The 27,024-nt window shown below is 37.6% G+C and overlaps 1 protein-coding gene across 1 annotated transcript in view; it reads right to left on the minus strand.

Moving 5' to 3' along the window:
• LOC136859016 (death-associated protein kinase 1) overlaps window positions 1-27,024 on the minus strand; it is a 1,193,585-nt gene that overhangs the window by 857,060 nt on the left and 309,501 nt on the right. The window contains exon 12 of the mRNA XM_068225494.1: window positions 7,546-7,700. Coding sequence (XP_068081595.1) covers window positions 7,546-7,700 — 155 coding nt within the window. The remainder of the gene's footprint in view (window positions 1-7,545; window positions 7,701-27,024) is intronic.

Consider the following 27,024-nt stretch of genomic DNA (forward strand, 5'->3'; position numbering starts at 1 on the left):
AGAAGTAGATGGTTAATTTAATTCAACAGTTTCAGATACAGCCCCACATCAAGGAGACAGCAGCCATGAACTACTCAGGAGTTGACAAGATGACCTTCATCCCTGAGCTGTGTGTCTTAGTCATGGGTTGAGCTCGCATGACATAGTGGCGTGTGATTCACCGCTGATGGGGAAGTTGCCACCAAGTTAAGTCCTTTTGTTCTTTAAGCATGTGAAGTGATAGCTAGATTCACTACGAGAGGCCATTTTAAATATGTAAATTAACTCTTAAATGTATGCCAGAGTGGCATTTGTATTGCTCATTTCAGTAAATTTAAATACGTATAAGGCTGCTTGCAAGCCAAGTACCCGAGCTGTGTCTTGTGTGCTATTTCACTGTCCAAAATTGATAATTTATTGGAACTAAAATGGACACAATTGCCATAATATAAGTAAATACGATGCATAGACTCGGTCATCTATGTCAATAAAATATAATGTATGGCATAATCAAGGCAGAAAAGACCAAGGCGGCAGTGACTAAGTAAAAGTTTAGAATTGTTAAAACACTACTATTGAAAAAACTGCAAACTGAAAGAGCAAACCTGAGCAACGATCGCATGAAGCTAGAGATACATATCGTGAGCAGCAAGTTAAGACTTGGAAAGAAACTCAGGAGATTTAAAGAAGATGATTTGCGACATATATATTAACTGAAGAACGCAGAAATATGAAACCATAAATAAAGGGGCGAGTTACAAAGAAAGATAGCATGAAAGGCTTATACTGCATCTTCTGTCCCGCTATGTAGACAAACCCAGTACCACTACAGTAACGGCAGTAAAATAAAGTCAAAACCAACTAGCAGGTACAGAAAGAGCTAGTTCGTTAAGAAAATAATAAACAGGAAGCATAAACAGACACTCTCAAACATCACCAGAACAAACCAGAAGGAGACTTACCTTAACAGATGGAAGAGTGTCTCATTAAAACCCGTGGAAAGAAATGCAGGTACCTGGTATCAAATTCCTTACTACATAGAACAACACCAATCTTTTCATGCCAAGAAATAAATAGGACTTATTAAATAAATAAAATGATTGAAAATGGTAACCAGAAAACGTCCACGTAGGAAAATTAAAAATGAAACAGTTAAAATTAAATCAAGTTATCACACCCTAAGAAAAGTTAACATGATTATTCGTGGTCAACCACCGCACAAGGAAAAAGAACTAATCATAGCTTAAATTAATGGCATTGGAGCCCCATGATACTATAGGAAATAAGATAATTAAAATAATATTTGTTTATAACTTTTTTTAAAGGAAAAAAAGACTTTAATCACCGAGTTCTATCCAAGGGCAGGGATAGACGCGAGTCCAGATATAATAATCACAACACTACACACAGGTAGTAATAAAACAGAAAATAAATTTTGAAAACTCAAATGCGAGGTTCAAATTAAATAAAGGCAAGGGGAAAACATACAATAAAATGGAAACGTCACACAAGATAGCAAGCCACAGGTGAAAAGCAGAAAAACATCATCCACCATCAGATTATTTATAATCAACAATCTCAATAATCACCCGTTGTCATAGGAACGCACGAACGCCAAGAACAACGCAAAACTAAGGAAACCACGGAAACAGACGCCCGAACAAGGAAGGAGAAAAGCATATTTTGGTCAAAGGACCAAGAAAGAAAAGAAAAATATTAAAACAAGATCGGGAAAAATTAAATAACACTACCGTCTCCTTGGTTAGAACTAAGTGGTTCGAAACTCAACCTAGTTTGAGTGAACTGAAAACCAGCGTAAGAAAATAGTACTCTATCATATTCCTTTTTTTAAACAATTTAGATCATAATTTACTTTCACCCCAGAACAATATCACAAGGTTTTAAAAACACATACAGTACATGATGAACCATGTGCACCTCAATAACAACAAACTCGAAAGTTTTTTCTTTTCAAAACAGATCATTAAGATTCAGCCGAGAATTACCAGATAAACGCAATAAGGATTTAAACACACCACACCTTGCCAAATAGTTTTTTTTGTTCACGGATACGAAGGTAGACCATAAGCCTGAGGAGACGCCGCAGCGCCATTTTGTACTCGCGTAGGAATGAAAATTAAATTGACATAAATAAATAATCCATACAGTCTGTGGACGTTCCCATGATGAAATAGACACAAACAAATCCTGAGGGCTAGAAGGAGAGCCCTCTCACGTATATTATTTATCCGTTATCCATCTCACAGGCTGGAAAGTGCTCTTGCACGAGACACCAAGTACACCCACGATGCATCTTCTTCAACTAACAATCGCTTAATGGCTCTCTCACTGAGCCACAAATAGCCTCCGGCACTAGGGAGCTCTAATTGGTCAGGGGTCAGAGCATCGTAGTACGAGTACTCTGTATAGAGGTCACCACATACAAGGTCCATTACTTTTCGTAATTTCAATGAAGAATAATGAGTGCGAGGCTCAAAGTACATGTGTTATAAAAAACTTGAAGTAGTAAGGAACAGAATGGAAGATAATACAAGGAAAGGTAGAGTTTGTATGACACTAATTTCAATGCCGTTTAGGCCAGATCTGAAACGTTGGGAGGAGGAGAAGTAAAATAATGACATCTCGATGTAACTTCAAATCGGCAAGGGATAAACATTGATACAGTTACAAAGAAGGAAATCTTTAGGATATGGGAAATAACTGAATTAACATATAAAAATAGCAATTATAACACAAATATCTGAATCAAAGGCAGACATTTTGGTAGTCTACAAGCGTTATTAGAATTAAAGTTAAAACGACGGACTTGATATTGAAGTTACCATGTTGGAAGGCTATGGAATCCGTATCATGACACAGTTGACTTCATCTGTATTTATTTCTGTTGCATTTGTACAAGACATGACTTTCAAGATGTTCTAAGAAAACAATGGCCCGATGTCCGGAGGAGACTGACCTGAGGTGACAGCAAAGGAACCTTACCTATCAAAGAGCATCCTAATGACCAGCGAGAGGATGTAACTGCCGTGCCCGAACTACAGATGTCCTGCAGCATCTAATGCAATCCCGGTGGAGCAGATGAAAAGATAAGTCTTCTTTATTAGCGCAGTAAGTTAAATAAATCTTGCAGATTTCAATAATATATTTAACGTGTTGGCGAATAAATGGTGAGGCACGGTGATCTTCAAATTGGCTCAGATATGTTAGATTCTCGTGAATTAATGTTATATTTGTGTCAAAATGCAGGGATAGTAGGTAGTCATCTGTATAACATAACCAATCCTTGGGTAGGGTATGTGTGAAGTGAATAACATGGAAGTGCTATTGCAGTGACATTTAATCAAATGATGAGGTTATTATACAAGAATTATGAGATCTATAACGATTTAATAGTTAAGATTATAAATGAGTAAGGGTTAATATCTTGTAATATAGAGATCGTACAGTGCTGTATAAAGATGAGAATTGAATTATATGAGGATATGAGAGTAATATGAAGTGAAACTGAGATTGATTGAGAAGAAATGGATTAATCAAGTGGATAAATGATGGTTAGAGAATTCTGCACATCAATTTAAGATATACATGAAGGTTATATGCAAGAAAAAGAAGAAATATGATATTGAGATGTGAAGAAAGTGATATATGAATACTGAAAGAATATGAAGAAGAATAGTGAATGTGATATGTATTGTTTCGTCGATAAGGAAGGAAATATTTTGTTTTGAAGACAAAAATAAGGTTGACGCAATCCAGGGTTAGTAATGTACTTGATACCATGATGTGTGATAGTTAATAGGTGTTCCATATCCAACATGTATGAAAACGTATCATGAAGTTTATAAGGAGTTAAGGCATCGAGATAATTCATTGTAGGGAAATTTGAGTAGGATATTGATCAGAAATCAGCCCATTTCTCTACTATAAGCTGAATATTTGCTGAACAAGTACATGGCACTTATTTAATCATACGAGATGAATTATATATCCATTTGAGCTGATAAATCATAGTAGATATTAATATAGAAAATAGCGCATAATGGGGTTGACTTAATATTTGTCTTTTTCCTGATGCATCCGTGAAGCAGAATACCTGAATAATAAATGTAATCCTCATCCTAAATAACCAAATAACTAAAAGATATAATTACAAGAAGAAAAGTAATTGATGCTAAAAAGTATTATTTCCCAAGGAGATTTTTAAATATTTTGAGAAACTTTAATTGAAGTTAGGAACATTTTCTTCCACACAGATAACTAATGATACAAAGATAACAATGTTATTTCATTTACATGAGTTGAGCCTTACAGAATTATTCCAGTTTTCTATTGTACATAATTATTATTATTATTTCAACTTAATCAAAGATCATTGATAATAAGAAGAAAGTTAATTAATGAATTTTCAATGAAGATAATAATTCTTTTCAATAGTATTTCATTCTTTTTCTTACTTTTCTAGATTTTAAATTAATAGATGTAACAAAGATATTGGCATTTATGTTCATACTTTAGCATAAGCATCGTAGTTATATAGTCATCTGTAATTTAAGGTATTTTTGGAATTCTTTTGACATAACTGATAGTTGATGTGGTGGAGACGTCCATCAGCATTGGCGACAGATGAAAAATCCAGAGGTCAAAATATCCTTTGCAATTTCTCCGAATCCACAAGAAGATGATAAACTTTGATTGGAAATGAACCTGAGCGAGCTAGTCTGGATTTCTTTGCGACCCGCCCTAGATGCAGGAAAAGGCACAGTTGTAAATACTTAGATGGCAAATAAGGGAAAGGGTAGGTTAGATATTGGTGTATGGTATTGTTATTTGTATTTTATTCCAGTTTATGTTGAGTTAAGGTAGAGTTGTATGAGTAGATTCTTCATGAAAAATCCAGTGGACTGTACACCACCAGTGTCAAACCAGGAGAGAGGATAAGACTAGAACCAGTATATCCTAAGATGTTTTGTTGCATGATGCATGAATTTCAACATAGAAGATGCAAGGGGAGACTTCTCAATGTTGAAAGTAGAGTAGGGTCTTTAAATGTGGTGGCAGGTGAATTCAAGGATATGTACCGGTCCTTGAACCGAGGTTTATTTATATGTGAAGCTAGGCAATTGCCTGTGGATATTTACGGGGCTGAGATGCTAAATGATGGGCTATGAAAGCCGTGATGTTATATTTGGAGCTGGGATGATGAAGAGATAATGTACCAGCCTGTTAAATGTGAAATTATGTAAGGCTGTGAGCCATATTTTGCAGGCCACATTTGTATGCTTACTCTGTAGCACCGAGAAAGTTGCCAAGGCTAGATGCGCCATTTATTCTTGCCGCAGGTAGTCGGTGACCCTCAACTCAGCTGTACGCTGGTCAGAAAAGGGTAGCAAAGTTTTTACTAATAGTCCCATTATGTTTGTGAATTGCCTGTCCACAAAGACCTACTTAGTTGTTATTTCTGTTACCAATAAGCTGATTTCCCTGCTGTGTTAAATGTTACTACTATGCTGAATCTACATGAGATATGAGACGTCAAGTGCCCAGATGTGTTGGGTTCTTGACCTGACAGCTCTATCAACTTTAGTGTATATATTTTGTGTGCTTCATTTTCCAGGTTTTGTTTATTTCCTATTGTGTTTTTGTATGTTGTGCCCAGTGTGTTATTTTCTTTGTTGTGATGTTGTCATTTGTTCGATAATGGGGAGACATAGCCTGATGGCTATTTTTGGGAAGAGAGGTTCTGACTTTATCTGTGATCATGGGTTCAGACCCATGACAATTTTAGAAGGGTGATTCAGATGCAGTCCTGAACAAGTGTTTTATATATCTCTGTCCAAGTGATCGGAATATGTATATAATTTAGGCCATTACTAGTGGATTGTGTATTACTATCGCATATCATGAACAGTTTAGAAATCGAGCCCTCAGGCAAAGAACTAGGGACTTAACAAAGCATGCAACCACGTTATGTAAATTTAAATTATTCCATGCAACAAGAAACTCTCCTTATATCTCAGGTTTTTACCCGCATTGTTTGTAAACTATTTGTTTGATAATTTATGTAACAATTTGTGTGGTTTTTCTTTGATTGACACAACCAGTGGACATTTTTTAATTGGATTTTTGTTTTTTGTTTAGAATGGTCTCTCTTTATGTTTTTAGTTTAATAAATCCATTTTACCCGATTTCTCGAGTTCTCATTCACTAGATTTATAAGTACATATTACCTGTCCATATACTCTGGAGTGTTTCATACTTAGATATTTTCTTTTATTTGCTTTTTGACCCCATTCGGATGCACCACGCACTTCTACTCTTAAGCTAGGCTGAAGTTAGGACAGGATACGGAACAACGTGGTACTCCAAAATCTGCAAGTCATATGGCTAAGCAGCAGCTGCCTTGGCAGTCTCTAGCAGGCTGTTGTACCATGGGTTTGTTGTTGGTAGAAACTCAGAAAAATAACATCCATTTTTATCAAAATTAATATTACTGTTTGAAAATTATTTATATAAAAATCAAAAGATGCGATGAATTTGAAGCTTTTTTTTTTTTTTTTAAAGCTGTAAAATGTAATGATGTAAGGACATGATATAATACTGTTCAAATCTACAAGGGAAATCAACTGTTCAAATGAAAGTATCGTAAGAAGTTTTGAACTGCTTTTCTTCACGTTGCATATTCTGTTTGTAACCACTGCATCATAATGAGATAAAACATGCTCAATGTCAACAATGTTTGTTGGGGATCAAAACAAACTGAAATGATCAAATCCACATGAAAATTCACTGTTCAATGAAATGAACTACTTTCTTATTAATCTCAAATAAATAATCTGAATTATATTTATCGTCTCATCATTCACAATCATTCTCACATCAATCGTCATAACGTTGGCCTCAATTCTCTCAAAAAAAACCATCAATGACCGAGAAAAAGCTTCTCCTTTTGAGATTAATAAGAAAGTAGTTCCAATAATAACATGGAGTCCATGGAATCCTGTTGCTACAAAAAAGGTATGTTGTTTATTTATTTATTTAATTATTTATTTATTTTAATTTGCACTGCTTTCTTTGTCTTTGTACCTTCTGTTTTTAACCAATGTGCTTTAATGAGATAAAACATGCTCATTGTCAATCTTCTTTGTTGTTGGGGTCCACAACAAATTAAATGCTCAAATCTATAATCTGCTTAAGAATACGACTTTAAGAATTAAAAGAAAATTAAAAAGAAGATTCTACAGTTAAATTATTATTATTATTATTTTTTTTTTTTTGCTATTTGTTTTACGTCGCACCGACACAGATAGGTCTTTTGGCGACGATGGGATAGGAAAGGCCTAGGAAGTGGAAGGAAGCGGCCGTGGCCTTAATTAAGGTACAGCCTGGTGTGAAAATGGGAAACCACGGAAAACCATCTTCAGGGCTGCCGACAGTAGGGCTCGAACCCACTATCTCCCGATTACTGGATACTGGCCGCACTTAAGCGACTCCAGCTATCGAGCTCGGTTACAGTTAAATTAAGTATAACAATTATTACTCTCATACCTGACAATTTCTGTGTGTCCATGCCTGGCAGCCAGATGTAATGGGAACAGACCCTGTTGACATGGAACATCCACGTTACAGCCAAATGCACATAGTGTTTGAGCAACTGTCAGTAAACCTTCCCGGGATGCTATGTGTATTGGTGTATTCCCTGCCTAAAACATAACAAATACACAATATTTTCATTGTAGGCAAAACAGTCTATTACTTTATCTAGTGAACATTATAGATCAAAGGAACACAACCGCACTACAAAATACACTACAGTCTCAAGATTTAATTCTTAGCTACAGTGTTCACATTTTATTTATTCAACTTCAAAACTAACCTATGTATATCATTAAAAGCAAGAAGCTATGAAGGAGGTCAGGAATACACAGAAAGGTTAAACACAATAATCCATGTGTGAAAAGAAGAACCAATATAAAAGAGAGACAAGAACAAATATGGAAAAATAAAAGGACAACAATGAGAATATTTATGAATGTGACACAAAATGTCCTGACTGACTATTTAAGAAAATAGAATTATATTTCAGAAATATATCTACTGGACCTAACAGTGTCTGTAACTACTTTTCCATGTACCCTAGTTTCCACCATTACTGAATTTACTTTTAATTCTACTTTTTCCCAACAATGATTTCATACCCTTAAATAAGGACCATCTGATAGAACCTAAGTTCCTTAGACAATTTCTCCTGGGTCACTTAGAAATGAAGATGGAGGATGATGTTGAATTGACTTGCACTATACACAAAACTGCTGCAAATGCTTTTCTTACTCATGCCTACAATGTGAGCATTTACTAACTGCTCTAGTTAGTAAGGAAGAGAAACTTGAATTTCTTTATACCCATTATTTTCTTACTGAAATTCCATTTTGTGACATATTTCTTTTCATTTCTGGAAGGGTGGTCCTTGTATAGGTCATCAGTTAAAATATGTATACAGAGATAATGACCAGTTTTGAAATTATCTTTTGTATGTATAAGTCACGTTTAACAGTGAAAACGATAAAACAATACAATATCTAACATCACTCATTATTGCACAAAAATTTAGTCACTTTCTGCTGACAAAAATCTTGAGGATGATACAATATTCCACCATAATTTCATAAGCATTACGTCCACAGCTGTAGCGCTGGACTGTTGCTCTACGTACCGCAGGGATGTCTGTAATGCTTTTGCTGCCTCGAATGAGTAATGCCAGGTAGAAGGGCTGTATCTGCTACATCATCTTCTGACTTACTAGACAAAATACACTGAGCGGCACGAAAAACGCAACACTTCAATTTCTTTCAAAAACTGAAATTTATTCTAAATTTATGACACTTTTATGACACTAATCCACCATCTTATGATGGAATATTGTGGTACGGTCCCATCTAACGGTCTAACAATGAAAAGAAAGGACGATTTTAAACAAATTGAAGAAATTACGTGAGAGATGCACATTTCAAGGAAATTTTGAGTAAGCTCATAAAGGTAATGCACTCTGTTTTAATGTTACACATTTCACACTTTCACTTCACAGACCTCGGAGAGTATCTTGGGGACCTCTGGTCGCATCTTCAAAAGCGTGTATTGCCACCTCTTGCACCAATGACGGCATTCAACCTTTCAGGCATGCTCCTGATTAATGCGTTAATGTCCTGTTGAGGAATCATCTCCCATTCTTCCAGGAGGGCGTTCCGTAGGTCCTGTAGGGTCTCAGGATAGCGCTGACGGACTCTTCTCCCCAGCTGGTCCCAAACATGCTCAATGGGATTCAAATCGGGGCTTCGAGCAGACCAAACCATAGCATGAATCTCTGTTTCATCCAAGAACTGTTGCTCAATTCTCGCAACATGTGGGGGTGCATTGTCGTGCATTAGTGTAAAATCATTGCCAGTAAACGGAGCGAAAGGCACAATATGCTCCAGAAGGATTTCCTCCACATACCAACGTGCGGCAAGGCTCCCATACTCCACGAAGACTAAATCCGTCCTTGCAGCTGTATTGATTCCTGCCCACACCATCACAGAACCACCGTGAAAAGGCGTCCTGGATGAGAATGTGCAAGGGGAATACCTTTCCCCTGGACTTCTCCAGACCCTCTCTCTTCAGTCAGGTGATCGGAGGCCAAATCGCGACTCGTCGGTGAACAACACTTGATCCCATTGTTGTACAGTCCACCCAAGATGTTCCCTTGCGAAACTCAGTCGAGCTGTGCGATGCTTTCGGGTGAGTTCTGGTCATGTAGCAGGTCTTCTGGACTGAAGAGTGGCTTCTTCCAGTCTTCTTTGAACGGTTCTCTCACTAACATTGACCCCTCGAACTTGGTGGAGTCGATTTCGTGCTTCAATAGCGGTGGTATGGCGGTTGAGGAGAAATTGAAGTTGTAAGAAGCAGTCATCATTCTACGATGTTGCTCTTCTCGAGCCTGATCCTGGTCTCCTTGCAAAGCCTCCAGGTTCCCTGTACCTTAGTACGGTTCTGCAAATTGTAAAAGATGTAGTACTCAACACTTCTGCAACGTAATGCATGCTACGACCATCTTCCACCAAAGTAACAGCTTTCTCAGCTTGTTCAGGGCTTAACGGCATGTTTACTCCAGAAAGCTGATTAAGAGAATCACAGAAAGATCCTGCAAACACATGTGATTGAAAAGGGAACAATTAAAGGTGCAACAATAAGCGATACAAGAGTGGGAAAACATTATTGGCTCACATCCAGCGATGCGTTTTCCAGGTTGCGCGGGAAAAAAACAATTGAGGCTAGTGCAATAAACAATCAACACTTCATTTACTCACAAAGCAACGCCAATAGCATACCCCGTCTAAAAACAATGGTTGAAGTGCTTCACTTCGATTAAATAGATAATTACACATCATTTATTGGGTGTTGTGTTTTTCGTGCCGCTCAGTGTATTTCCTGACAACCACTTCTTTACAGTCTGTCATTTGCTTCATGGGATGTAAAACTTCAATTCTTGTCTCCTCTACTTGGTTTGGTCTTTTGCTATATGATACAGTTGGCCATAACCTTTTCCATGACTTGCCAAGCAATTGCTTTCTGACATTTCCCCATGCCTCAGCCACTCAATAAATCTCATCTTTGACAGTGACTTGTTTGATGACATTAACTATGGTTTTAGGAGTGTCTTATTTTCAATTATGGATCAGGAACATCTTTTCACAAGCAGCTTTCATATTTTGTAACACTTGTAGATCCATCACTCGGAACAATGGCATAACATTCGGAGGCAAAAAATTGCCCTTATATCTCTACCGACAATTTTGCCCGTTGAGTGTGTTGGTGCATTATCCATAATAAGTAATGTGCCTTCAATTCTAACTGCCACATTAATGTACCTGTAGCTACTCTCTTCTTCTCTAATCCGACAACATTTTCTTGCGCTGACATGCTTTTGTCTGGGGTATCAATCTCCTTTCAAACCCCATTGTTTGTAATAAATTTGCTCGAAACGTTCTAGCATTCGGATAAAAAAAGACCAATTTGCTAATGGTTTGCGACTGGTTTCCTACTCTTTCATTTATAATAATTACACGCCAGCATTCAACAAAGTCTCTAATTAGCTGCACAATTCATCTCAGGGATTAAAATTAAATTAAATTAAATTATTTTTTACGTGGACTCAACTGGGAAATTGCGCCTCTTATTTTCTAGTATGTGTGCATATCCATCTGCTCTTTAGATGTGATTATAATCAACTTTCAAGTTCAGTCAACCGTTATCATCCAAGAAATCATCTTAAAATTGATCTACTAAAATATAATTACCATTAATAATAATTTTAAATTCTTAAATACTAGCTTTATTAATTAATTACGAATTAATAAATCATTTAAACATTCAATTGCAAACTTCGTAATCTCATTCGGAAAAATAAAAAAGAATCTAGTTTGGAAATCAATCATTAACATATTAAAAGAAAAATGTAGGAATTGTTAAAGAAAAATGTCAACATAGTGAATGATAGATATTACGAATGTCCAAAATGCTTCTTCATTTTGATAACTTTTAATCACAACTCTCATGCTATCCACTTCTAACTCCATTCATAACGTAGGCAGAATAAGTATCATGCTATCCACTTCTAACTCCATTCATAACATAGGCAGAATAAGTAAAGTTCCATCAGCATAGCTTCCAATGGCTACATATTTTAAAATATATCAACAAATAAACAAAAATGATATATATATTTACTATATGCAATTGGATAAAAATCCAAAATATTTCCTGAAAAATATGCAGGAGTTCTCTAATATATCCTAGTCATTCTTGTAAATAGGTCACATATCTATCAAGGTCAAATGCTTACTTAAATTCCATCACCTGGTCGCGAAAATTCAAGGAATACCGTAGATGACATTTCTTAATTCGTTAATAGCAGTAACATAAAATTATGAAGACACTTCCTTCAACGATCTATTGTTTCGACTTAAATCAATTAAAATACTATGCAACATGCGAAATTCTTCTTGAAAATACCATGACTATACCATAATATCAATTATTTGGAAATGATCTTTTGATGATCGTACACCGTTATTACCCCGTAAGTTCAATAAACAAATACCATCATATGTGTATCGCATCAACCCATGTTATACGTCATTCCATAATTCACATTGCTATCACGACAAATATAACCTAGATTGTGTCACGAAATTACTATCAATTAACCTTAAATAAATTTCTTTCATCATATTTCATCGTAAATACCATATTTCCACACAATTGTATCAACAAATATATCTCAATCATAATACAACTCTAACCTCGTAATTCTGTCATATCTGTTTTCTGCCACACATATAAATATCAATTATTCCTTCCTTGGCAACATATAACTCAAAAATTTGATATATTAACACATTGACGCTTTATGGGTCTCTAATTACCATCCATATAAAAGATACACTTTTCTTGTCAAATAATGAACATATCTGGCATATATTTACTTACATTTGATGATAGGTTGGTGTTGAATCTAATCTCCATATCCTGCAAGTCAATCTACTTCCATTTTGCATTTCAACTATATTGGCTCACATTAATCATAGTATATTTCTTTGGAAATAAATCGAAGAATTATTATCAAAGTTCACCACCAGTGAATATCATCTTCCCTGCATATGACTGTTTTCTTATGTCATTGAGGACTACCTAAATCCATCATTAAAACAATATTATGAATTCTTTCGCAAAGACAATGCACATTGATATTGTCTCGAAGATACATATGTCGACCTCACTTTCATTATAACACATACATCAACTAACTACATATTAGGTTAAATATGGATAATCTACAGATTTATTTCATTTATTTCATTTTCCCAGTTTTCTTCCACTTTGTTTCACTTAGGCCCATGATCAGAAGTTTCCTCCTTTCCATAAGGTCGACCAGCTCTTCAGTTTTGTTCGTCAATGTCAGGATATTTAATGTTCCCACTCTGATACTTTGTCTTCATTTGGTTTGGGTAGGTGGTGTAACATCGGGCCGTAAACTGTCATTCGCACCAAACTGATATCATTGTTGTGAATTCCTACATCCGAGGCTCATATTATTCTTGAAAGCAACTTCTTCAGTAATCCCTCTGATGACCTGCTGAGCCTAACACAGACGGAGACTTTTTTTTCAGGGTTTTCTCCCTTGGTGTCCAGTCACCTCAACCTACAAGGCAGCAGGTTGTACTCATATTAATCCCTGAATACAGGACTGCCTCTTCTGCCATCTCCACTGTACTGAAGTCCACCTTCTCTGCTGTAGAAGTCGTTGAGGTCTTCACTTGTACTGCTGAGCTGGGACCATTACCAGATGTTATACACACCGGGTCAGTGTGCTCTGGGACTCCCATAGGCAGAGGCGCCACTCCCTGGATAGGACGGTCTCCGAAAAGGGTCCCCACCTGCTACCCAAATGCATAACCCATTAAAATTGTGGAATGAACCACCAAATTAAAATACATGAAATAGAAAGTACATCTATCGAGTCCTAAAAAAATCAAATACTTTTTACATGGCAAAAGAATCACGTGAACAACTATCATACATTTCCAATCCACCCTTTTCTCTGTAAACACTCTTTAAGCCTGATGACTGTTGCGTTGGGAGAAGGAGTTCATTCATGCCCTACAAAGTCAATTTATTCATGTAAATCTTTTCCAGGTATATTAATATTAATATTAATTTCATCATTTATATTTTATTATAGTTACAAGTTATCCATTCCGTGTGTTAATTTTCCCCCAAGTAGTTACAAAGTGATACCTCCATCGTACATGGTATTCAGGAAAGATCGATCATGTACTTCAGGGTAACGGACTCTTATTGTCCAAAATCCCGAGTTCAACCCTGTACGCCTGCAGCAGCTAGAAATAAAGGCAGACGTTGTATGGGTGGAATTCATGTGTGCTGGAAGCAAGTTCCATGTGCCAAGCTCCGAACTCCCCCAGTGACATCAATGAGGAATTACTACTGTCTCTAAGCCGTATACAAAATATCCACCTCAATACAAAGTTATTTATGTAACTGGTAATTTTAACATGAAAGTTGACTGACAGCATAACCGCCCTCACCTCCTGCTTATTCCCATCAATTTGGTAACAGAAACTTTCCTTAGAGCATTCTAAGACTTTTTCCTTGACCAATTAATTACTGAACCAAACCGTATAATGAAAACCTCTAGTTTCATACTACATTTATTCCTTACTAACCTACCGAAGACAAAAGCATACCTCGTTCCTCCGACCAGCTAACATACAAGAAACTACCATTAAAAAAATGCAACAGAGAAATCTAAAAGAAAAGGGGAAAAAAGCTAACTGGGAACTATCATACCTTTCCAACCCACATGCTTTACAAGAAAGGGAAAACGGATACAAGTGATCTGTTGTTGTTGTTTCTTATGGCTAGCCTGGATTCCAATCCAGCTTTTTTGCATTCCAGTATAGTTGAGTGAGATTTCCTGAAGTTCTGACTGTCACATCAAATTTGTTGCAATGTAGCAGGTGTTCCTTATCCATTTTTCTTCCAGGATCATGGCAAAGTGGGCATTTTTCAGATATCAACATGTTGATTCATTTCAGATGAGCCACAAGACAGTTGTGGTCAATGTTAAGTCTGAAGAAGGCTACAGCTTCTCTTCTTGGTTTTATTTTATCCTGATCCCATTTAGCATCAATATACTTCCATAATTTGGTTTCTTTGCCATTTCTTCATGCCTGTTTTTTTAATATTTTTTTCAGAATCCTTTTTGCCAACATAAAATTAGCCTGACTGGCAGGTTGTAGTAGTGTGGTACCTACAGTATTTTGGCTAATCTGTCTGCCTCTTCATTACCTGTTATTCCAACGTGAGAAGGAATCCACTGAAATTAGATCTGTTTGTTTATTTTGAGACTTATTAACGAAAAGGCTTGGATGGCTGCTCTTGAATCTGTAAGAATAAATTTTTGGCAAACACTGTTTCTGCCTAATAACTGTTGCACTGAGCTCGATAGCTGCAGTCGCTTAAGTGTGGCCAGCATCCAGTATTCGGGAGATAGTGGGTTCGAACCCCACTGTCAGCAGCCCTGAAAATGGTTTTCTGTGGTTTCCCATTTTCACACCAGGCAAATGCTGGGGCTGTACCTTAATTAAGGCCATGGATGCTTCCTTCCCACTCCTAGCCCTTTCCTATCCCATCATCGCCATAAGACCTATCTGTGTCGGTGCAACGTTAAGCAGCTTGAACTGTTGCAGTGCATGGGAAATTGCTTTTATCTCTGCATCAAAATTTGTTTTGTTTTGGCATACTGGGAAGTGGAGTGAGAAGAGAGATGAATGTATTACTGCCCCAGTTCTGTTTTCCTTTTCCTGTGAGCCAACGTCTTTCTTCCATTGTCCAGAAGGCCATCTGTTTTAGATCATATGGTGAACAGTCTTTCTTGCAGGCTTCTTCTAGTAAAGTAAGATCTGCAGTCACCTGCGTATATTCAATGGGGTTGACTGGCATACAGAGTGGTTCAAGTTTTATTTGGAGATTGCTCTTACTAATATCCTCTTTGGCAAGACTCAAAGGATCTTTTGGGTTTTAAGACTGGGGCTAGTAACATGTTTTTATGCCCAGGACATCTGTGGTAGTCTTTGTAAGCTGAGATATGTGTTGGCTGTTTGTTGTTTCATCTCTTCTTCTATTGGTAAGTTGTGGGTATACAACTGTAAGGCAGTTACAGGCATGGTTTTTATTGTGCCTGTTATGATTTATAGGGCATTATTCTGACACCTCTCAAGGTGATCAATGTTTGATTGGGGTGCTGTAGTAAGTACTTCACTGCCATATTTTATAACAGATTTGATGTAGGTGTTGTAGGTTCTGTTGAGTGTGTCTTGAGTGCTCCCCCAAGTAGCTCCTGCTAGTCTCTTCAGCAATTTCATCCATTTGTTTACTCCTCCACATGTTGTATGTGTTTCGTCCAGTTCAGCTTCTTGTCCATGATGATACCTAGGTACTTGGTGCTTTCACTTTTTGTAAGTTCCTGATCACTGAATTTTACACAGAAAGTAGGATTGTGATGTATCAGGAAGAAAAACTGATATACTGTCTTAGTAGTATTGATTTCCATACTGTTATTTTCAGTACAGTTTTTAAGTTTTATAAGAGCTTGGTTCATTCTGCGTTCAAGAAGCATTTGTGAGTTGGGCTGTTATATGCTGTGGTCCAAATGATTACAACATCTGGAAACATGCTGATATTCACATTACTTACTTCCTGTATTGTTGTTGGAAGATCATTGATGTACACACTGAATACTGTTGTACTTGATACAGCTACTTGTGGGAGGCCTAGTTTTGATTGCTTGCACCCTGACTGAAGTTTTGTTGTTGTAATGAACATGGGGAAATGAATTTTGAAAACCAACTTTAACATGCATCCATTTACTTTGAATCTGATAAGTTTCCTCAACAGCATGTTTCACCGGGCAATTCGGCCATGCGGTCAGGGGCAAGCGACTGTGAGCTTGAATTCGGGAGATAGTGGGTTCGAATCCCACTGTCGGCAGCCCTGAAGATGGTTTTCCGTGGTTTCCCATTTTCACACCAGGCAAATGCTGGGGTTGTACCTTAATTAAGGCCACAGCCGCTTCGTTCCAACTCCTAGGCCTTTCCTATCCCATCATCGCCATGAGACCTATCTGTGTCGGTGCAACGTAAAGCAACTATAAAAAAGAAACCAGCATGATTCGCCGTACAGTATCATAGGCTCCTTCAAAATCAATGAAAACTGCAAGAACACTTTCCCTTTTGTTAAAGCTTGTGTAAATCTCATTATTTGATGGGAGGGGGACCTGTTTTGTCTGAATCCTGCTTGTTCTTCGGATAGGAAAGATTTTGTTTCCAAGTACCAATTGAGTCTATTTGTAATCATCCTTTCTAGAATTTTTGCCAGAATGGAGGTAAGTGCTATAGGTCAGTACGAGAGGACTTAGTTTTTTGGCTTGCCTGGTTTTAGAATTGGAATGAGGGTTGCTTTTGTTCAGTCATCAGGTGGATTTTCATTTGATGTCCAAAATTTGTTGAATATATGCAGCAGTATGTTAAGAGAAGATGATCCAAGGTTTTTTATGAATTCTGGGAATATCTCGTCGGGTCCTGGTTGTTTTCTGACTTGTGTTCTCTTTATCACTAACATGAACTCTTCCATGGAAAATTCACTGTTAAAAATGTCTTCTGCATTATTTTCATTAATTTTTTCACTATCTGTTTGAGGTTCTTGTCTTCTTTGTTTTTCTGTCTTGATGACCTACTTGAAGTGCAATGTTTATAGAAGTGGTTTGCTATTTTGTGACAATCTGTGATTTCCTTATCATTTATCATAATAGGATTCAAAAAAGTGACTACATATTTGTTGTTCAGAGAATTGATAAGTTTGTGGGCTTTATTGCTGTCTGTCCTGTAGTCACCTGTTGTTAAGAATGTGTTCCAAGATTCCCTTTTTGATATTGTTGTGGCTTGTTTTAATTTTTCTGTACCGGGCGAGTTGGCCGTGCGCGTTGAGGCGCGCGGCTGTGAGCTTGCATCCGGGAGATAGTAGGTTCGAATCCCACTATCGGCAGCCCTGAAGATGGTTTTCCGTGGTTTCCCATTTTCACACCAGGCAAATGCTGGGGCTGTACCTTAATTAAGGCCACGGCCGCTTCCTTCCAACTCCTAGGCCTTTCCTATCCCATCGTCGCCATAAGACCTATCTGTGTCGGAGCGACATAAAGCCCCTAGCAAAAAAAAAAAAAAAAAAAAAATTTCTGTTGCTTGTCGCCATTTCCGTACATCATTCTGATCCTGAGTAAGTTGAGCTGTTCTTCTTGCTTTATCTCTGTTGGACTAAAGATTGTTCAATTCATCTCACCAGAAAGGTTTATATTTTGTTTGAGTACCTCTAGGTATAGGGGCTGCCTAGCCGAGGCGGTAAAGGCGTGCTCGGTTCGCTCAGAAGGGCGTGGGTTTGAATCCCCGTCAGGACATCGTAAAATTTAAGAAACGAGATTTCCACTTCCGGAGTTGCATATGGCCCTGAGGTTCACTCAGCCTACACCAAAAGTGAGTACCAGGTTTAATTCCTGGGGGCAAAGGCGGCCGGGCGTAGATCTAACCACTCTACCCATTCATGTGCCGAGGTTAACAATGGTGGAAGCCTTTACCTTCCACTCATCCAAGGGCCTTCATGCCCTGTACGGAGGTGACTTTGCCTTGCTTTGCTTTTACCTCTAGGTATGCACAGTTTGGCTATGTCTTATGGCTGTAGCGAATTTATTCAGGATGATGTTAGGAGGAGTATCAAGATCTATTTTCAACATTTTAGTTTCCAGGCTGTTTCTGAAAGTTTCCCAGTCTGCCTTCTTGAAGGTCCACCGGATCTTCTGGTCCGCACACTGAGCAGCTTACTGTATGATGTAACAGTAAGGAGGGACATTCTACTGTATGTCCATTGTCTGCATCTTCAAGTACTGATCAATGACTGTGGTTTGCAAGATCTGTTGACAATAATATGAGGTCTGGCTAAGCTGTGGAACCAGAGTGGTGAATGAATGTTGCTGGATCTTTGTTATTATATAGTAGTTCTAAAGAGCTGCTCTCTATAAGATGTTTTATTCCTTTCCCAGCTGTATTTGTGTAGCTGTAGCCCCAGACTGGGGAAGCTGCACTGAAGTCTCCTGTAAAAATAGTAGCTGTTTTGATTTCTAGAAGGTGGAGGTTCAGATTTTTATTGTTTGGAGGGCTGTAAACACAAAAGATTGTTGTTTACTTATTGCTGATCCATATGACAAGTTCGATAATTTCAGATGTATCTGTTGAATTCATTTCTAATACAATTCTGAATTTTGACATGATATTGTTCTTCAATGCTACAAATATTCCACTAGCTACTTGTCTTGTTTTTTTTTTAAGAGAGTGTAGATGGTATACACTTGGATCTTTAAGTATTGTAGGGCCGATGACCTTCGATGTTAGGCCCCTTTAAACAACAAGCATCATCATCGTCATCATCATCATATTGTAAGTTTTCAGGTGTAATATTGGCTTCATTGATGAGAAGGATATCTATATCCCTATCATGATTTTACTTCCAATAGTTTCTCTGTTTAAAGATCACCTGCATTCCATTGCAGTATTCTTACTTTTTGTTCTTTTGCTCTGAAAAGAGCTGTTTTATTTGTTTGCATTCGTTTGCTCATGTTTCAATATTCTGGAATGTTTTTGCCAAACTGTTACTCGTTTAAGCACCACCCAGGGGGGACACGTACAGCTTCAGGTATGATGCAGATATGTCATCCCCCTACAAGTGGTCTTATGTGGGGAAAAACATAAATGCGTGAGGAATACAACCAAGAAACTTGTCTGTGAAGCATACGAAAACTATGTAAGTAAGTTATAGTAACAACAACGAAGACATGTAGAAATTCCTGAACAGAAAATATGTACATCCAATAACAACTTCATTCTACTCTAACACGACAACAATTACCTCCCCTGAGGCCACTGTCATATCATACAGTGAGAAATTAGAAGGAATTACCAGGGCTGTAAATAAAGTAGTGGCAATATTGATAGAACACAATATTTAGGGCCGGTTGCATAAAACTTAATCTGAGTTCAACCACCTGAAACTGATCTCCAGTCAAGCTGAACTTAGAATTTTGGTTGTATAAACATTAATCCAAGATCATGTCTTCTTGATGGAAGATCAAATCTGACTGGCGAATTTTCTCAGATTAACCTGGTTGAACTAAGTTCAGCAGAAGGAATATAATTATTTTCTTTGTGAGAAATATCTGTTTAGGTGTCTATAACATAATAACAAAGAAAAAGAATAAAAAGACCTACTGTTGATTAAAGTAAAATGGTAAGTAATGCTAGTAATCATTATTTGAACAATAATCCTACTATTAACAAGTTGTTTGTTGTGCAATGTTTTATGCTTAGGGCCTATAGGTTATGTTATTATCAGATTTCAGATTACTCTGATGTTTATCCGAGAATGGAGAGTATGAACTCCAAAGAGCTCCTCGCATGTTTCAACATAGAAGGAATCCCTTTTTAGAACTAAATGATCGACAATTTAAATTTTTGCTAGTTGCTTAACGTCGCACCGACACAGATAGGTCTTATGGCGACGATGGGACAGGGAAGGACTAGGAGTGGGAAGGAAGCGGCCGTGGCCTTAATTAAGGTACAGCGCCAACATTTGCCTGGTGTGAAAATGGGAAACCAAGGAAAACCATTTTCGGTGCGACGTAAAGAAAAAAAAAAAAGCGACAATTTAAAATAAGGTTTCGATTAGGAAAACGTGTAGTTGAAGAACTAGAACAAAGATTACATCTACAATTAAGAACACAAACTAAACGAAATCGTGCACTGAATCCAATGTTCATGATCCTTCTCACACTAAGATTTTACGCAACTGGAAGGTTCCAAATAGTAATTGGAGATGTATTCATTGTAAATAAAGGAACTGCAAGTAGGACTATACACAAAGTCACTAGAGAGATTGCAGCTCTAAAACCTCAATTCATCAAGATGCCTACTGAGGAGGGTGAAGTAAGAAGGGTAATGCGAGACTTCTATAACATTTGCAACTTTCCTGGAGTTTTAGGTGCAATAGACTGAACACATATACCAATCATATCACCTGGTGGCAATAATGCAGAAATATACAGAAATCCCCATGGTTGGTTTTCCTTAAATGTACAAGCTGTCTGTGACTCAAGACTTCGTTTTCAAAATATTGTTGCCAGGTGGCCAGGATCTGCACACGACAGCAATATTTTTAGGAATTCTACAATTCATGGCCAATTTGAAGCTGGAGAATGTCCCCAAGGTGTGCTCTTGGGAGACAGTACATACCGCTGTTGTCACTTTACTTACACCTACAATGCACAAAGAAAGACGTGCAGAACAAGCATATAACAGGGCACACAGGAAGACAACATCATTAATCGAACGGTCTTTTGTGTTGGCAAAAGGCGATTTCCGTGTTAAGAATGAAACTAGCAGTAAAGTTACTTCGAGTTCCACCCATCATAGTGGCAACATTTGTATTACATACCTTGGCCATTAATGCAGATTATGACACTCCTGATGTTGATAATACTATTTTCAGAGGAAGGATGATTTATCAGGATCTGCCTGGACATGCTACAAAATCAGGGAATTGGAAGAGAAAACACATCACTTAGAACTGCACTGATTAACAACATCAGGTATTTCTAAACTTTTAATTACACTATAATTTGTTACACTATGAACTTGTTATTAACGCATTCATTTTTTCTGATATTCTTTCATTTTTATTTCTAGTTCCAAGTTCAATATCTTCATTTTCACTGCATGCTCTTCCTCCAAACACTTGAGCCAAATCTTATAAAAAGTCTCCCGTATCTCTTCTTTCTTCCTCTTTTCAGGCAGTGAAGTTGAAGGTCCTGGACTGGAAGTGCACAGGGCCTCTCCATTTCGCTCATCTATTTGAAATTTATCACCTTCAGTATCACTAAAAAACTTGAAGGACATTCGGGATCTGAAGTGATGACTTCCATGTCCTTAACTTCAGTGATAACTTCCGCATGGAAGCCAACATCATCGTCAAACTCGCTAACGATGGGATGAAACTGCGGCTTAAGTGCAACAGTAAGTTTTTGCCCACTTTCGTCTAACGAAGGCGGCACATACTGACCGCCCCCCGTTTTGTACAACTGTACCTTATCTTCGGCACTTGCCTGTTTTGCCCTCTTCTTCATGTTCTCATAACATAATTTGAGAGACTTCCATTCCCGCTGGATCATGTTCCTGGAATTGTACTCCAATGTTATTCGTTTCCAAGCTTCCTCTTTAGACTTCGTAGTGGAGCTGTCCATCTTTTTAGTTTCTATAATTTCCTTGTGTTCTAACGCAATATCAATTGACATATCTTTCTCCTCTTTCTTAAAATTTGCAGTATGTGTCTTCTTACTACACTCTTGCTTGTCCATTTTGCGGCTTTGTTTACGTATCGCAGACAAATGAATGTCGAATGGCATCGAGAATTGTCGATCGTTTCTATCCAAATCGCAAGTTCGATACTATTACATAAAATCAGCTTCATGGTCCGTATCGCACTTCAATAGATTCACAATTAAGTATTTATTTATTTTCCACCTAGTCGATACAATGATTGCTTAAGGCAACTTTTAATGGTCAAAAGTGGTACATGTTTCGTATATTATCAACATCTTCAGCCACATAACACTGTTTAGATGAAAAATATATAAAATTGACAAAGTAATGCTTTAGATGAAGTGTTTGTTTTAATCTTGTCAATCTTATGTTAATTTTAAGGACACTTCATCTAAAGCATTACTTTGTCAATTTTATATATTTTTCATCTAAACAGTGTTATGTGGCTGAAGATGTTGATAATATACGAAACATGTACCACTTTTGACCATTAAAAGTTGCCTTAAGCAATCATTGTATCGACTAGGTGGAAAATAAATAAATACTTAATTGTGAATCTAGTTCGATACTACTCGATTCGATACAATCGCAATTATCTCTCTTATTTAGCGATGTTGTCAACTCAGTTTCGTCAACCTTGGTTCAATGATCTGAGATTAGTGTTATACAACTCACACCGAGAAAAGAACGAAGTTCATTTCTGATCTCCGATCAAAACTGAACTACAGTTAGTGATTTTAATGCAACCAGCCCTTAATTAACTAACAAGTACAACTGCATTACCTTGCTTCACTATAGTCACCCGCAAAGTCTATTACCTTTTGCCAAATATCAGGAAGCCCTTGAGGAACGTTGGCAAGGTATTCCCCGTTGATGATAACAACGAAGCGCCCTACTGCGCAAAGTACAGATGACACGTCAGGAAATCGGTGGCCTCGGAGGGATTTCTTCAACTTCCGAAACAGGTCAAAGTCACAAAGACTCATGTCTAGTGAGTATGGAGGGAGTTCCAAGTCCTCCCAATGCCACCATTGCAATTAGAGCTTGACATTGTTTGTGACATGACAATGTACATTGTTATGCAACACGATAGGGCGATTGTCTCGCAATAAACATGGACGTTTGTGTCACATAGCCGGACACAGATGTCGCTCCAGAAATTGGCAATGGTAATCACCATTGGCAGTTTGACCTTAAGGCACAGCATGCGTAAGAATAACACCCTCAATAGTCATACGCCACAATCAGCAGAATTCACCCGGATGGCCGGCTAAGAAGAAATCTACAACTGAAATTCTGGAAATAAACATCAGAAATAGGTTTTTTGCCCTAAATAATTTAATTCTGGAAGAAAGTGATCGCGCGCGTGAAACCAAATCATCGCGATCCGCTGCCGTTGCCGTGCCGAGTTTAAAATTTAGGCCTAGAATTCAGATTCAAGACCCAGTTAGGCCTAAATCAGCGAAGGTAGCTGTGTTTGGTGATAGCCAAGGAAGGGGAATTGCAGGAGTGATTAACGACGAGAATATAGCAGCAACCGGAGAAATATATCCAGGAGCTTCTATCAGCAGTGTTCTGGAAAACGTAGAAGCAGCAACTAGGAACTTCGGGAGCGGCGATGCAGTGCTTATCATAGGTGGGACGAACGACGTAGCTCACGACAACGCCAAGAATCTAAGATCACAACTTAAACATACACTAGGGAAGCTGACCCACACTAACGTTTTTGTAGTGAACATGCCCCACAGGCATGATTTGAGTAGACTCTCGTGTGTGAACATTGAAGTGGACAAGGTCAATACAGATATTGTTAAAATTTGTAAACATTTTCGGAATACTCAGGTTATTGAATGCAGCAGTTTTGAGAGATACTGTTATACAAAACATGGCCTCCATCTAAACAATTCAGGTAAACGAAAGATAGCAAATATTGTTCTAGATTTTATTAATCTTAAGATATGTACTGTAAAACAGGCAACTCCCTTGAGTTATAATACTGACCAGGAAAACTAGTAGAAAGAGCCAGCATACTTCAAGCTAACTCAGGATAGTAAGGAATTTCAAGTTACCCAATTGCAGCAGTCAAGTTTTAGGGAGGAAGGGGGTCTGAGATTGCTCTCGGTAAACTGTCAAAGTGTAGTAAATAAACAATTAAAATTCGGTACACTGATGGAATCTTATGAGACTGATGTGGTGATAGGAGTGGAATCGTGGTTGAAAGAAGGGGTGGGTAATAGAGAAGTATTTCCAGAAGGGTACACAGTCTATCGTAGAGACTGAGGAGATAAAAAGGGAGGGGAGGGGGGTGTTTATTCTGGTGAAGGAAACTTATTGTTCACATGAATGGTTTACCGATGAAAGGGATGAAATATTAGGGATAAAATTAGTTTGTGATAATATGAAGGAGGTGGGAATTAGAAGAATATACAGGCCTTGAAGAGATGAAAGAGACATGGAAATCTTTGAGAAAATAATAGATTATACTTGTAAAAACAATAATAATGATATGGTAATAATTGGGGGAGATCTAAATCTGCCTGAAGTAGAATGGAATGGAGCTGCAAGTGAAGCCCATGAACAGAAACTGGCATATAAGTTAATTTGGGAGGGAGGATTTACACAAGTAGTACAAGAACAGACTCGTCTCAATAACTTACTAGATGTATTCTTGGTTAAACCATGGGAAATTGTTGATAAAACTGAGGTAATTGAAGGAATAGGAGACCATAAGGCTGTAATAATGGATGTAGGACTCGTACCAAAAAGGCTTTTTTTTTTTTTTTTTTTTTTTTTTTTTTGCTAGTTGCTTTACGTCGCACCGACACAGATAGGTCTTATGGCGACGATGGGACAGGGAAGGGCTAGGAGTGGGAAGGAAGCGGCCGTGGCCTTAATTAAGGTACAGCCCCAGCATCTGCCTGGTGTGAAAATGGGAAACCACGGAAAACCAGTTTCAGGGCTGTCGATAGTGGGGTTCGAACCTACTATCTCCCGAATACTGGATGCTGGCCGCACTTAAGCGACTGCAGCTATCGAGCTCGGTCCAAAAAGGCTTAATAAGAGGGTTACACAAGACAAGAAATTGTACAGAAAACTAAAGTTGATGAATTTGGGACTTACCTTAAATCACAATTCAGTTGTTGGATAAGTGAAGGGAGTAACGTGGATACACTTTGGGCTAAATTTAAAGGAATCATTTGGGAAGGAGAGAAGAGATTTGTACCTGTTAAGAAGGGAAAAATGACCTCAGACCCTGTTTATTATACAAGGGAAATAAGAAAATTAAAAAGGAAAATGTAGAATAGTAAACAGGAAAATCAAAGAGGGTAGGGAGAGTAGAGAAACTAGAAAACAGCTAATGAGGGAACTAAATAGAGTGAAAAAGGAAGCAAAAGAGAATTATATGAATGGCATACTTCAAGAGGGTAATGACCACAAAGGGAAATGGAAAAAGCTGTATTCATATATCAGGAATCAAAAAGGAAAAGGAATCCAAATTCCTACAACGGTGGGAGAAGGGGGTGAACACTATTTAACAGATACTGAAAAAGCAAACCTATTTAGTAGGGAATTTAGTAGAGATTCAGTAGATGATTGACAAGAGTTGGAAACCGAAACAGAAGATAGAGAGGGAGAGAGACAGAGGGAAACAAGAAGCTTCTAATTCACAAACAAAGATATTTTCAGAGAAATCCAACTGCTTCAGCAAGGAAAAGCAGCAGGAAGTGATCAAATTACTGGGGAGGTATTAAAGACAATGGGGTGGTACATAGTGCCTTATTTAAAATTTCTCTTTGACTATGTCATAAATAATAGTGTAATACCAAGGGAATGGAAGGAATCTATAATAATACCAATTTATAAAGGAAAGGGTGATAAAAGGAAACCACAGAACTACAGACCAATCAGCCTGACCAGTATAGTTTGTAAAATACTGGAGAGTTTAATAGCAAAGTACATCAGAGGGATATGTGATGATAAAAATTGGTTCATGAGGAGCCAGTATGGATTTAGAAAGAAATTTTCTTGTGAGGCACAACTGGTGGGATTTCAGCAGGACATATCAGATCAGTTGGATTCAGGAGGTCAGTTAGATTGCATAGCCATAGATCTTTCCAAAGCCTTTGATAGAGTGGAACATGGAATATTATTAAAGAAATTGGAGGGAATAGGATTGGACGTAAGGGTTACACGTTGGATAAAAACATTTCTAAATTCAAGGGTTCAGAAAGTCAAATAATGTATCTCAGGAAGAGAAAGCCTGGAAGGGAATTTCACAGGGTAGTATAATCTGTCCGTTACTTTTCTTAATATATGCAAATGATTTAGGGAACAATATAACATCAAAAATAAGATTGTATGCAGATGACATGATTGTTTATAGGGAAATAAACAACATTGAGGATTGTTCAGAATTACAAAGGGACCTTGAAAGTATCCAACAATGGGTTGAAGAAAATAATATGAAGGTTAATGGAGGCAAATCAACTGTTACAACTTTTACAAACAGGAGCTTTAAAACTGAATTTGAATATACTTTGGATGAGGTAGTTATCCCAAAAGATGGCAAGTGCAAATACTTAGGTGTGAGATTTGAAAGTAATTTGCACTGGAAGGGTCATATTGATAACATTGTTGGGAAAGCATACAGATCGTTACATGTCATAATGAGGCTACTTAAAGGATGCAACATAGAATTAAAAGAAAAAAGTTACTTGAGTATGGTTCGTCCATTATTGGAATATGCAAACAGTGTTTGGGATCCTCACCAAGAGTACCTAATAAAAGAAATAGATAGTGTGCAGAGGAAAGCAGCAAGATTTGTAATAGGGGATTTCAGGAGAAAGAGTAGTGTATCAGAAATGTTAAAGGAACTTGGGTGGGAAACTTTAAGTAAGAGAAGGGAGAAAACTAGACTTATAGGATTATATAGAGCCTATACAGGAGAAGCAGCATGAGGAGTTATCCGTGAGAGGCTTCAGTTGGAAAATAATTA

Source organism: Anabrus simplex, chromosome 1 (genome assembly GCF_040414725.1).
Source record: "Anabrus simplex isolate iqAnaSimp1 chromosome 1, ASM4041472v1, whole genome shotgun sequence".
Taxonomy (NCBI): Eukaryota; Metazoa; Arthropoda; class Insecta; order Orthoptera; family Tettigoniidae; genus Anabrus; species Anabrus simplex.